The 14339-nt window shown below is 39.2% G+C and overlaps 1 protein-coding gene across 3 annotated transcripts in view; it reads right to left on the reverse strand.

Moving 5' to 3' along the window:
* Positions 1–5275: 5275 nt before the first annotated feature.
* The window catches only part of ITGA6 (integrin subunit alpha 6), a 70393-nt gene continuing 61329 nt past the window's right edge, over positions 5276–14339 (reverse strand). For 2 of the 3 annotated variants that reach the window (XM_070422751.1, XM_070422749.1), the window contains 2 exons: positions 12702–12827; positions 5276–7467 (listed from right to left, as the gene is read on the reverse strand). In XM_070422751.1, coding sequence (XP_070278852.1) covers positions 7306–7467; positions 12702–12827 — 288 coding nt within the window. In that variant the 3' untranslated portion in view covers positions 5276–7305. Of the gene's footprint in view, positions 7468–9602; positions 9733–12701; positions 12828–14339 lie in introns of all 3 variants that reach the window. The other variant, XM_070422750.1, reaches the window with a different exon arrangement.

Raw genomic sequence — 14339 nt, forward strand, 5'->3', positions numbered from 1 at the left:
TGATTTCACTTATATGTGGAATGTAAAAAAACAAAATAAATGAACAAACAAAACAAAAACAAATTCAAATACAGAGAACAAGCTGATGATTGCCAGATAGGAGGGGAGGTTGGATGAAAAAGATGAAGGGATTAAGAAATATAAATTGGCAGTTACAAAATAGTCACAGGCATATAAAGTACAGTTCAGAGAATATCATCAATAATATTGTAATAACTATGTATGGAGTCAGGTGGGTGCAAGACTTATTGGGCCAGGGAGGAGCCTGCAACTGATGTACACATGCCCTTGACCGGAATCGAACCTGGAGCCCTTCAGTCCGCAGGCCAACGATCTATCCACTGAGCCAAACCAGGTAGGGCTGGGAGGAGTATCTGGATTGCTTGTGATGGGAACTGGCAAAGAAAAACTGGATAGTTGACACCTGAGAAATGTCAGATTGCAAACACTTCACTCTTAAAGTAAGCCTGAACCTTACCTCAATCTTTTTGTTTTGTTGCTGATTTAGAGACGTGACTATGACCAACCAACATCTGTGAGTCACTAGAACTGGCATATTGTTCCCCATTCTGTTGTTCACTATAATGGGGTTTTTGTTTCCAGCAGGGCAGGTATCTTGAAAGCATGGCCCACGACAATAGTTCTAAGACTATCCTGGCAAAACAGTGCAAGCTATATGCTCAGATATAACAAAGACTAAAATGTGCCCTGGTTGCTCTTTATTATGTTTGAGGATGTTAGGGGATTGGAAGTTCGAGAGAAAGGAGAAGATGGTATCTTTTGGCTGGAAACCTAGGTTATAATCCTAGTTATCCCTGTACCACTTTACAGATGAGAAAGTTAAACAATGAAGGGTTGGTAAACTTGCCTAAGGTCACCCAAGTTGCAAGTGGCAGAGCAGGGACTTGAACAAAGACTGACTCCAAAGATCCTTGCTACCTGAAATGTAATCCATGGACCAGCAACATCACAGCACCTGGAGCTTGTTGGAAATGTAGACTCTCAGGCTGTGTCCCAGACTTCCTGAATCAAAACCTGCATCTTAACGAGATGCCAGGTGACTCATAGGCATGTTAAAGTGTGAGGAGGACTGCTCTCAACCACTCTGTTGATTCTGACTTCCTAATCAGCGCTGGCTTCCTCGGTTAGGTAAATGCCCTAGAACTGCAGCTCCAGTAGCAATTTGAGGACACCTGGAATCAGACAGCCCACCAATCTTCGGGGGAATGTTTTCTTTTTTTGCCTTTAACAAAAAAAGGGAGTTTTGTTGAAGAGAAATGGGAGGTTTCGTACTCTGCTCCTCCAATGACAACTTTGGTCTCACACACATGATGTAACTCAAGCACAGGATGGGCCCTGTGAGCAGCATTCCCTCCTCTGCACAGCAGTGAAGATACAAGTGACGAAACTGCAGGCTGCCCTCCCACTCAAGGAGACTGGAGACTTTATCGCGTGTGTAAAGAACTGAGAAAGGGTTCAAAAAAAAGAATCTGCTTTATATACTTACATTTCTTTTCCTTTTTAATCAAGAATCGGTACAAAGCAACCTCAAGATGCCTATACACTGACTCTTTGTGCTCCGACCCCAACCCAAACCTGCAGATGGTCCCTGTAGTAAGTACTGCGATGGAGTTTAAACACAGAAAAAAGGTCAGTCTTGCACAAAATGACCTATATTGATAAGAAGTTTAAATTTAAGAGTTAGGATCTCTTTTTTGTTTGTTTGTTTAGTTAAGGTCAGTTAGTCTTGCAGATTGTAGCTCTCACACCCTCTGATAAGTCATGATAGACTTTGAAGAGTGAGGAGACAGAAGGTTCCAGTGACAACTTAAACTGTGTTTACCCATCTGTGAAATGAGGAAGTAAGACTAGACTATAAAAATAGCTAACATTTAGCCTGGCCGGTGTGGCTTAATGGTTGAGCATCAACCTATGAACCAGGAGGTCATGGTTCAATTCCCGGTCAGAGCACATGTTGGGTTGAGGGCATGCAGGAGGCAGCTGATCGTTGATGTTTCTGTCTCACTCCCTCTCCCTTCCTCTCTAAAATTAGTAAAAACGTATTTTTTAAAAATAGCTAACATTTAATGAACACTACCAGATCTTCTCATTTATTCCTTACAAGGACCTATGAGATGCGTACTATTATTAATCCTATGTTATGGAGGAAACTGGGGTCGATGTGTCAGTCACTCACCAGGATTATATTCCAAGAGGGGAAGCTAATTTATATCCAGGTAGCATGACTTGAGCCTTATGGCAAATATACCTCTACCGTCTCAGCTCCTTACTAGTGTAGAGGCACCGCAAGCAGAAACGGGGCGCTCCCACACAGTGGGCAGAGCCCTTTCAATAAATATTCAGGCCATCTGACACCACTGAAGCAGTTCTCAAACTTGGCTGTACTTTAAGAGTCACTTGGGGAGCCTTAAACAGCACTGATACCTGGGTCCCACCCTCAGAGATTCTAGTAGTCAGTCAGACATGTAGTCTGGGCACTGGTATTTTTAAAAATGTTCTTGAGGTGTGCAGAGCAGGTTCAGAATGACTACTACAATTTTTCTGGGATTGGTGTTGGTTCCAAAGACAAGTTCCATCCAGGTAAGATCAGGTCAACAATGGACATCATAGTGCATGATTTTGAATTCTGCTACTTACATAAATTGCATCCACCTGTTTGTCGGTATCATCTGTTCTTTTAAATATAAGCTTCCTCCAAAAGGTCAGAGCCAGTGTCTTATTTGTATGTGTAGTCCCAGAGCCTAATAACATCCTTGGACATTGGAGGGAAAAATGATTGAACCATGTCTATCTCCATCTCACAATGACAGGATCTTCACAGAAAACTCAAATCTGCTGGTTATTGAGGAATTAAATATTTATCTGCTGGTCCATGAGAAAATGAAAGCAGCACTCCCTGTCCCTGGAATTTCAGATTTTCTGTGGATGTTCCAGAACAGTGTGCGAGAAGTTTTATCCGACCTCCAACAGGTCTGTCTCTGCCCACTCCCTGACCCTGGCACAGCCAGCCTGACTGAGGAATGGCTCCAGGGCAAAGGTGAAGAGAAGATTGAGGCATTTAAACTTGCTGACTGCTGCAAAAATTGCACTTGACTCCTTCACTCCAGTGTAATCAACCATTACCTGGTTGATTAGCTTGCCCTTTGTGGGCACCTGCCCACCCCTGCACTGTGCTGGAACAGTTTTCTTACTCAGATTTGTTTACAATTCACTTATCCTTCATCAGAGGATGTAATCTTGAATTCCCTTTATAACTTTCCTCCTAGATGGGTCTGTTGGCAACACCTCTGGCTCCAGCCACTAGTACACACCACTCCCACATATCCTAACAGCTGGATAGGGTGTCTTTCTGAGTTAACAAAACCTGTTTTTTGAGGAACAAGAAATACTCACTTGCCGTTTAACCATCAGTAACTCCCAGAACAGACACCTACTAGCTTCTTTACAATAGCCACTCCTTTGAAATCATTCTCAAGTTCACTTTCTTCATCTCATTGAACCTTGCCTTCCCCTCAGTTGGACCCTCTCCTTTGATTCAAGGAGCTGCCTTTAATCATTTACTTTATGCTACAAGCTGATCAAATAACTTTTCCACATTCAGTTTTCTCAGCCCTGAGGATGTCTGTATGTGGAACCCAGCCACCTACAGCATTTCCTTCTTTCCCTCCTTTAAAACAAAACAACCTAACAACCCTAGTCTGTCTTCCCACATTGTCTTTTTGTGGGTTGTGTACTAGAGATCAGTTTCTCATTAAGATGTTTTCATTTAGGATAGAATGTTCAATCTTATGCTTACTTCCCAAGTCTGGACAATTAAAAGCATTCCCCACCTACATCTACCCTACATTCTAGAATATTCTCAACCACAAGGACACAACATAAGCCATGACTGTGCATGACTCATATATAAGATAACAGCAAGTGCTCTGCAACCAACAAAGTGTCAATGTTTGCAAATGGACCCAAGGATAGCCCTATACTAGTAATACCATTACCACGGCTAGGCATTCCTGTATGCTCCCATCCAAGAGGGAGAGAAAGAGGTGGAGTCACAGGAGCCATATACAGCACTGCCATGACCTCCAGCCCGGGTCATTTATGCCAGAGCCCTAGCCAGACCACAGCTACGGACATCTTTAATGGTTATGGTGATTACACATTATTACAGAGATTTAATCTGGATATATCCATGGGACTGGCCCTGCATTAAAAAGTACAAATCACACATTTCTTTGGGTGGTAACACCTGTTTGATCTTCAAAGAATTAAGAAGGCTAAAATTTACTGTATAATACTAAGTATAATGGAAAATACTGGACAGATAACACATTTTAGATTGGAAATTTAATCAGGATAGGTAGGGCATGCTGTATTGTCTGGGCACTATTACATGCTTTTTTTTTAAATGACTTTTTTAATTGTGTAAATCAGCATTGTTTGAGGACTCTTTTTTAAAAATATTTTTTAATTGATTTTTAGAGAGAGGAAGGGAGAGGGAGAGAAACATGGATGTGAGAGCATCCATGTACACCCCCTATCAGGGACCGAGCCCACAACCCATGCATGGATCAGACCCACCACCTGGGCATGTGCCCTGACTGGGAACCAAACTGGCAACCTTTCAGTGCACAGGATGATGCCCAACCAACGGGGCCACACCAGCCACTGGCCAGGGCTATATGCTTTTTTTTCATTCATTACATTGTGATAACCCAGCTAGAGAAGTTTCATAAAACCACTTCAATCTAAACAAAATCCTTTGGTTAAGTTATTTTTCCTGACAATTCAACTCTGCTAAATCAGTCCTTGGTGGTCAATTTAATGATACATGTCACAGCTGGACTGCTCTCACATCCAAAAGGTGTTCTAAGAAAGCAACTTAGCCATAAGAACTCTGATTTTTCATGCCATGGCATCATTGCTAAATAATACCTTTTCCTTCACAGGCATAACCTTTGAAGCAGATGAATCAATGCAAGACATTTCCCAATGTGTAGATGTCTTGAATAAACCATCTTTAAGATCATTTTCTTTTGAGTATCAACTGAACAGTAAAGCCAAGCGGGGGGACAACCCTCAATCGCATTTGTGGGGGCACACTAATGGCTTCTGCTGATCTGAGATTATATGAGGCACTCAGAATAAATAAAAACATCGAAAACTTTAGTTTGGCTTAATGAAATAAAAAAAGCAATTCAGGTTACTTATAATTTTAGAGTTTGTTTCACATATACAATGCTGTGTTACTAAGTAATGAACACTTTCATAAAAAAATTTATTTCATACTTTTATACAAATATCCACAGGTATTTTCTAATCATGAAATAATTTTACAATGCTAGTTAGTATAAAAATGTATCAAATGAGAATAGACCAGTGACTTGACTTGAGATGACATTTTTCACAACTATAAACGTAAAGACCACTACATTCTTGTTTCTTTGTTGTTGAGCCACCCTTGCACCCACCTCCCCACCCCTTCCCAAGGACATTCGTCTTTACAACAAGGGCCTATAAACATGTTTAAAAATCAGCTTCTTAGCAACCTATGAAGCCAGTACATTGGGTTCCAAGTTACCTAAGCAAGAAACTGAGATTTTAAACACTGTTATGACCTGTTCTCAAGAAATTTTTGTAAACAAAATATCATTTGGAAAACAATATTTGTGAATGAAATTTCTAAAGTACAACTAGAGTAATGTTCTTAGTATCTTAAGGGTGTAAGATTTCCAAAAAGGAAAGAAAATTAAAACTCCAAAGCAACAATGGTACATAGCTGTATTTTGTTTTTAAAAGAATGAGACACGGCTTACATTACATCCAAACAAATTAGCACCTGGTTTGCTCTTGCTCCCCATATAACTTAACATCTTGAAGCACAGTCATTTTTTAAAATCCGGCTTTCATATCTATTCAATCTCTATTGAATGTATAGAAGAATAATGTCTTCCTCCCCTCCTCCACTTTTACACTTAAAAAACAAGTTAAAGTTCTTGTTAGAGTAGTCCTAAAATAATTTGGGGAATATACATAGGGGAGGAAACACAGCAAAAAAATAGAACTCTGACTCACATGACGTGATTCCAATAATATTTAAAACATAAAGGCCATGATGTTCTAATCTGACTTTTGGTATCGGGTATTCAGTAGTCTTCCACTGGATCGGATTGGATCCACCATAGGCACTCACCATTTCTTTCAAGTCCTGTATATACAGCAGTGAAAGGTCAAGAAATAAACCCCCTTTTTTCCAAGAGTTCCTGAAAGTTATAGCATAAAATTCATAACTGTCACACAGGGCTCCAAACTCAAAAATATCCATTGTCTGTTCAGAATTAAACTTCTAACGGTTAATCCTATTCCTTAAACAAACCTTTTGGGTTTGGAGGGAGGGGGTCAAGGTAAGGGATGTCATGAAGGAAGATGTTTTAATAACTTAGGTTGTAAATTATAACAACTCTCTGGTACATTTATAAAGCATTATTTTCTTTTTGCAGTAAATACTTTAGATCAAACCAATGACCTCCCATGTTCTAATTCTGATTGCTTACTCCAACCTGCAGGACAAACTGGAGAATCTTTGGCCCGCTAGTCAATAACAAAATGGTTTGTAAAAAAGAAAAAATAAATACCATATACAAATAAGGATAACTAGCATTCAAGTCAGTTGCACCTGTGTGTTTTAGTGAAAAGGGAGAAGGAAACCTGGATGCCTTTGGTGTGAACAGGTATTCACACATCTGGGAAATGGAAAAAGATAGCAGGATGGCAACATCACCTTCTATTGCACATTTAATTTAAGATAGCACTTTAAATGGAAACACAGCTACCCCTACGGCATTGTCTTGTGATGGGGGACAGTTAACTTGCAGGTTCTCCAGTCCTATTGGGAAGAATGCTTGCAGAGGCAGCACCGACAGTCACTCTGCTGACATGGTGACCACGGGCGCCTTCTTCCAGTTACACTAGCGGGAGGATGTCAGATGAGCGCAACTGGGCGGGGCCTTCCCTGGCACGTGTGAGTCAGCCACACCAAAAACAAAGGCAACCGGGAAAGTTAAATTAAGGCAGTTAAAGAAAAATCCATTCCAACAGTCTTACATTTGGCTGTGCAAAACAGGAGCCGTAGGCTACGTAACAATGTCCACAGCAGTTAAAACTGTCGGTTCGTACTATGGTGCAGTCTGTCTGAACTCAATAGTCAGGGATCAGGCTTTTAAACCATTTGAACTTCTGAGCTGGGGAAGAAAAAAGCAGTTGGGGGCTGTGACGCTCCTCTGGCCCCTAGGAGTAGCTTTCATTTTCATTCCACCTTGTGATCCACTGCTTTTTCTCCAGGTGATCGTTGTATTTTTCATCTCTGATCTCTCGCTCTTCTTTCGGGATCTTTACAGCTTGGTATCGGGGAATGCTTTCATCGTACCTAGAGCGTTTGAAGAATCCACACTGGAGAAGAAGGAAAGATAAACAGAAGCACGTTTAGGAATCCCAAGGAAAGCAAGTGCACTAGCCGGGAATATCTAAGCTTTCTGTTCAGATCGGCCTACCTCTGGACTAAGGAAAAAAGACATGGTTTTCTTTTCAGAAGAAACTAATCGGCTGAAGATGTTAACAGCCAGTGGGGATAAATGGAAGAGAAAAATAGTTGTAAAACTGCTAGGAAAGTCTCTTTTTCCATATTGTTTTTACATTTGGAAACAATGTGAGCTCTCTCCTTACTGAAATTTAAGTTTATGCAACAGTGCTCCCATTTTTTATAATCCCAATACAATCTGTAAAAGAGCTAACTTTTAGATGAGAAGAACATCATTTTGAACAATTTTTTTAGAGGCCATAAACCAAAGGTTATTTCATGCCCCTCTTCCACTAACGAAATGAAACTCAGGTCACAGATATTTTACAAGTTACAGTTTGGACATGTCAGTGTTTGAATGGGTCAGTTTAAGAGTCTTCTCTCCCCCGAGGCTGCGGGACACATCCCCAGCGAGAAGGAGAATCACACAGCCCGGGCCTGTGCTGTGCTTCCCAATAAGCGGTTTCATTAGTAAATCGGGGAGTAACTCCATCCTGCAATCAAATCAATCAGGTACCAACAGAGAGCTGAAGGAAAGTATCACCAGACTGAATTTCAGAGCGCCGCCTAATTGTTCTTTTTTAATGAATGTATATTTTATTCATTTAAAAAATATTCAATATGATTCCAAGTAGATTTTTCTTGAGAACATATCTAGATATTTAAAAATCAAATTGAATATTTTAAATGAGGAAATATATGTGCCTTTTTTTTTTTAAAAAAAAAAGGATGTTTTCAATTTAAAAATGCAGTTAATAGGATGAGGAAGATACTTGGAATGGTTGATTAATTTGTTTATTACATGAACCCAACAGGAACAGAATGTTAATATTGAATTAATTTATGTTATCAGAATGTCATGGGGCAAAATAAAATTACATATACAGTTATCACTGAATAGACAAGAATAATGGGCCAAGAAGTTTTGTTCTAAGGCCATTTCAACATGGACTCCTTTATTCTGTGCAAAAAAAGCCAAAAGATCTATCTATTACAAAATGTGCTCTTGCTCCATTTAAACAAAGAAGGAAAGCAAGGGTGATATGCAACAATTAAAGGGAGATGCTGGGATTCACTGTGACAGTGCCATGGAAAGGGACTGTCGGAGTAATTCTATCCTCTCACACCCACAGGAATGGAAAAAGGAATCATCACCAATTCCTGTTTCCATGGGTTTACAAATAAGAGAAACAAAACATGAACTTAAAATCAATTGAATCCCAAGGTGGAATTGAATCTCAAGAATATGAAACAAGGTCAAAGTCCATTGAGAATAAAAACTGTCCAGAGCATTTTTATACTAAAATTTGGATACTGAAGGTAACACTTTGGTAAAGAGCTGCCTTCTGAAATTGGCCGTAATGTCCATCATGCCAATAGTCACAGTTTGCTGCAATGGTCTTTGACCTGAGGTAGATATGCAGGAAAGGAAGGTGCATGCTTAGCTAGCATAGAACAATATCTGAGCAACAATAAAAGCATTCCAAACCTCCCCCCATCTTTATAGCAAGGAGATACAAAAGATGACAGTGAGAAAGTCCTCTCACCCAGAGAAACACCATGTTTCCAACATGCAAAAGGTTAATTAGGCAGTCAATACAAGCGTCCATCGGTAGGAAATTCCAAAATGGACAAGAAATCGGGGATGATTTCTCATGCACCTTCGAAATTCCATGGGATGCTGCATACTAAATGAACAGTATGTGGCAAACTGGGCTACGAAGCCTCCTTCTGTGTGTATACAGATTTCAGTTTCTTCATTGCTATGGGTGATGTTTAACCACAACACAGAACAACTCACCTGCAACAAATGACTCTGTGCATTTAAAACAAAACAAAATAGCTTTCAAGTGACATAAATAAAACCATTCCAAGCAGGGCAAGCCAGTGTGGACATTTGGAAACATCTGTTAATTGGACACACATAGCAAGCTGTTGCTCTGAAAGTTAGCCACCACAACCATAGCAGGTCCCACAGCTAGCAATTAAAAAAACATTGATCAATTACCAATTACAGAAGTAGGTCACTACTATGCATCAGAAGTAAGCCTTTCTTTATCAGATGGCTGAGCATGGATCTCAGCCTTGTGATATGTGGCATCATAATGATCTTTCTTATTTCTCTTGAAGAAACCACACTACAAGGAAGCAAGGTATTTAGTCAGTTTCGGAGTTCTGTGAAGAACTAGACAAAAGAAAATCTCAGATTTTAACCTGTTTTCTATTCATAGTTCGTTTACAAAGAGACCACACTAATGGATCAACTGAAAGTGAACAGCCACTGCATTGTGTTACTTTTGGACAGCAATCAACCCAACTCTATTACCATGGGTCTCTGGTCAAACATTTATATGGATGACATTAGTCGGCTAATTGATTTTTCTATTTGTAACAGAAATCACAAAGACAAAAATCATCCTAAAAGGGAAAATGCATGCACATCTGATTTTAGGTTTGGGTGGTTTTTTTCTTACAGAAAAATATGGACCTTAAAATAGGTAGATAGCACAAATCCAAATAAAACAGAGAGATACTGTATTTTTCTACTTTTCAAGTAAAAATGCCATTTATTTGAGTCCTCTGAATTTGTGGGGTGAATCAGAATATAAATTCAAATAAACCATCATGAAAGAATGATTACAGTCAGTTTCCCAAATTCTGGGCCACCATGTAAGATTAGGTACTTTAAATGACTATTAAAATATAATTCCACTTTCTACTATAATTTCCTCCATTCAACAATGAGGATTTTCTCTATTTACTTTAATCTAGTTCATAAGGCCATGGATCTGCCCTCCGAAATGTAACTTGGGCGAATAAATCTGTGCCCTTCTGAAAAATTCTGTTTCTAAGTCTGGCAACTCATGAAGGTAAAACTCCAGATCTGCTTTGTACAATATGGTAGCTACCAACTGACTAGCCGTTGCTATTCAGATTTAAATTAAATTAAATTTAAAAGTCAATACCTCGGTTGCACTAGCCATATTCCAAGAGCTCAACAGCCACATGTGACTAGTGGCTGCCATATTGGATAGTACAGCCTCAGAACAATTCCACTATGACAAAGTTTTACTGGGCAGTGTTGATTTGGACAATGTATCTTGATATTTATTTGTGACTAAATACCTCAGTGAACACTCTTAACAAACTTAGGGAACCAAGAGCCCCAGTCCTGTCTCCAACTTGGCAGCCTATATAATACCCATGGGCATGAGCATCTTAATTTGCAAAATGAAGGCGACTGGAACAGCCCGGAGGACTTTCCTCTCTTACCTCCAGAAAAATTCCTATGTAGAACCCTAATATTTAAAGCAGATACAATTTAGGGGGATGTTGGTCTTAGCCTCACCTACTTAGTTGTGGCACCTCTGTGGATGTGCAAAATCCAACTTAAAGGACACTGCACTAAAGTCCTTTCTGGCCCTAAAATTCTATGACTTTAAACTTATAAAAATGAACAGTTCAGTTTCAAAAAGAAGAGTGTCTGTAAAGTTATAAAAATGATTTTCATGCAAGGGTTGTAGATATTTAGAGTTCCAACTTGTAAGTTGGAATACTTTAGAACTTACAAAAAAAAAAGAGAAAGAACCAATGAGATCATCTAATCTAACCCACTTATTAACAGCTAAGGCAACCCAGTATCCCAAGAAGGTGAAATGATTTGCCCAGGATTATAAAGCTTGGATTTCTCAACTCTCAACCCATTGCTCAATGGTTGAGTGTCGACTTATGAACCAGGAGGTTATGGTTTGATTCCCGGTCAGAGCACATGCCCAGGGATGAAGGCTCGATCCCCAGTGTGGGACATGTAGGAGGAAGCTAATCAATGATTCTCTCTGATTGATGTTTCTATCTCTCTCCCTCTTCCTCTCTGAAATCAATAAAAATATATTAAAATAAATAAATAAATAAGCAATATTCTGCATACATAATGCCACTGTAACAAATATATTAATATTTTTGCAGTGAAATTAATGCATAAGGGCTAAAGATTATCAATAGCCTCTCCTCTTCACATCATGTCAAGTTTTCTGCCAAATAAATAATTAAAAACTTTCAATTTTCAGCCGAAACCGGTTTGGCTCAGTGGATAGAGCGTCGGCCTGCGGACTGAAAGGTCCCAGGTTCGATTCCAGTCAAGGGCACGTGCCTGGGTTGCAGGCACATCCCCAGTAGGAGATGTGCAGGAGGCAGCTGATCGATGTTTCTCTCTCATCGATGTTTCTAACTCTCTATCTCTCTCCCTTCTTCTCTGTAAAAAATCAATAAAATATATTTTAAAAAAAAAACTTTCAATTTTCAGAGGTGGTTTTTTTTTTTTTTTTGGCAATTTGATAAGCGACTGTGGACCTCCATTACTGAGAATAAATCCAAAATCTATAGGTCATAATCTCTGGCAACAAAATTTGCATCCATCTCACACCCACTTTCTGGTAATGTAAATTACTTACTAGTAGGAAGCAGGGGAAAGATATTACATTTTATTTGCAGGACCAATTCTAATGAACACCATGTTGAGCCCAATCTTCCTCATGTTTGATGTAGGCTATCATGACCCCCTTGAGATGGAGTTATTCATTAATTTCATAATCCCAACCTGGCTATAATGATAAGAAACCCCAATTGCAGCCATGAACATTACTTTGCAGTTGAAATTAATAGGAATACAGATTCAAATTAATGTGCTACCCAAAAATTTGGCTTAGGTTTAGAAAATGATCTGATCATAGATGAAGAAAATGATAAAGTAGTAATATTTTAAAAATTGTTACTTGCCAAAGATGCTAACTTATATGTGAAAAACACCAAAATTTATACCTCTAAGAAACTTCTTATACTGTATAAATATTATATCTTTAAACACAAAGTATTAGATAGATGTGCAGGTATTTATTGTAAAATTTCAAGTTTTCTGTTAAAGTTTCATAATAAAATGTTGGGAAGGGAAGAGGAATCAATGAAAAGAAATTATATATATATATATATATATATATAATATATATATATATATATATATATTCACACTCATTGTTAGTGTGAATTCACTTTTTTAAAAACATGAAATAAAGTTTATAATGATGAAATTCAAATGCCAGGTATCACTTACCTTCCATAATAAAAGAACTAATAGAGCAAGCATCAAAATCCCAGCAAGAATGGCCACGAGGATGACCCACCAAGGAACTCCCGAGTGCTGAGCTGCCGTCTTGGAGGGAAACACAGTCACACGAACCTATGGCCACACAAGAGAACAACACGATTACAAAACAGGAAGACAGTTGACACCAGGAATCTGTCCAGACACACTTTGGATAATGCAGCCTGTGGAAGGATGAGATGCCTTTTTGATGCAAGACCCTCTCTTTTATTAATGGACTATTGCTTCTTTCCTAGAACCTGGAAAATGCTGGCTTATGTTTTGACAATGTCTGTATTTCTTTGCCAACGAAAGTAGATAAATTGTATAATAAATCATCATTCAACATCAAGTTGCAAGTTATCAATACACAGACAAATCTGTTTCATCTTTACAACCTGGTAGCTTTTTGAGAACGATCACACTTTTTAAAAATTAGTTTTCAGCGATGAAAACAACAGGGCCAGTTTAGGCAAAATTAGCCTACATTTGTCACTCAGATTTTAAAGATGTTGTGAAATACAAAAACAGGGATGGAGCTGCATGACTGACGCTGTCATTGGAGAATTGGATGGGTGGAATTTCCCTGTTGCTAGCAGAAGAGGGGATCTTACGTTATCTTGAGAAAAAGAGCTTTCTAAGACTCGCATGGGAGAATGAGAGATTTTTACTTTTGTGTGAAGTTATATCCCTGGGTTTCAAAAGTCCCATTTCCCTTAAACCAGCCCTGGAAAAGGTGTAGCTGGTCAGCAGAGCTGGAAGCAAAGCCAGTGTCCAGTTTCCTTTCCACGTGGAGTTAAGTCTGGCATAGCATCAGGCTAATCACAGTCCACTAGTCCATTGTGTGTGGGGTGGACATGGCTGTGGGCCATGTGGGTGAGTGCAGAGTGTGAGAGCACACCCCCTACAACAAGAGTCCTCCCGAGAGAGCAAGAGGGCCAGGAGCGGGAACTCCCTTTGCTCAGGAGCTTACGTTTCTCAGATATCACACCCTTGCAGTGGCCACGCCTATTATGGCCAGTGACCTACTACCAGACCTTCCTGGCATGGGTTTATTCTTTCTTTGCCCAGTCCCTTTCCCCAGGATCCGCAGGGAACAGACCAGAAGAGTGAAAAACTTCAGCTTTCTAGCACGAACGGCTTGCCTACATTATCTGGCCTTCCCTTTGCTCCTTTCCTGTTAATTAACTAAAAACTAGGTTAATTATAACAGTATCAGTACCATTTTAACTTTTCCTTAGGATAGCAAACTAAGGACCCTAGAAATATCCTAAAATGGCTTGGTGCCATCTTCTACAACAATATGTATGGATAGTTTAGACCCTGGATTCATTGATAGTTGGCAAGTACCAATTAAATAGAAACAAGTGTTCATTTAGAAAGCTAAGAAGTTGCTCATGGAAATTCACTACAACTTGGTTAATGTGAGTTTACAATTCCAGTGAATTTTTGTGATGCCAGGAGACGACCTGGTGATGGCTACACATATGATTTTGTAAACTATACTGATTGGAATTTGATCACTTTATAATTTCTGCTATTTCAGAGGTAAGAGAATAAAGAGTAAATTTAACTTCTGAGAAGTATCTTAGTCAAATATTCTACATG

Source organism: Myotis yumanensis, unplaced genomic scaffold, assembly GCF_028538775.1.
Source record: "Myotis yumanensis isolate MYYU_CA2020_CCGP unplaced genomic scaffold, mMyoYum1.0.hap1 SCAF_8, whole genome shotgun sequence".
NCBI classification, from domain to species: domain Eukaryota; kingdom Metazoa; phylum Chordata; class Mammalia; order Chiroptera; family Vespertilionidae; genus Myotis; species Myotis yumanensis.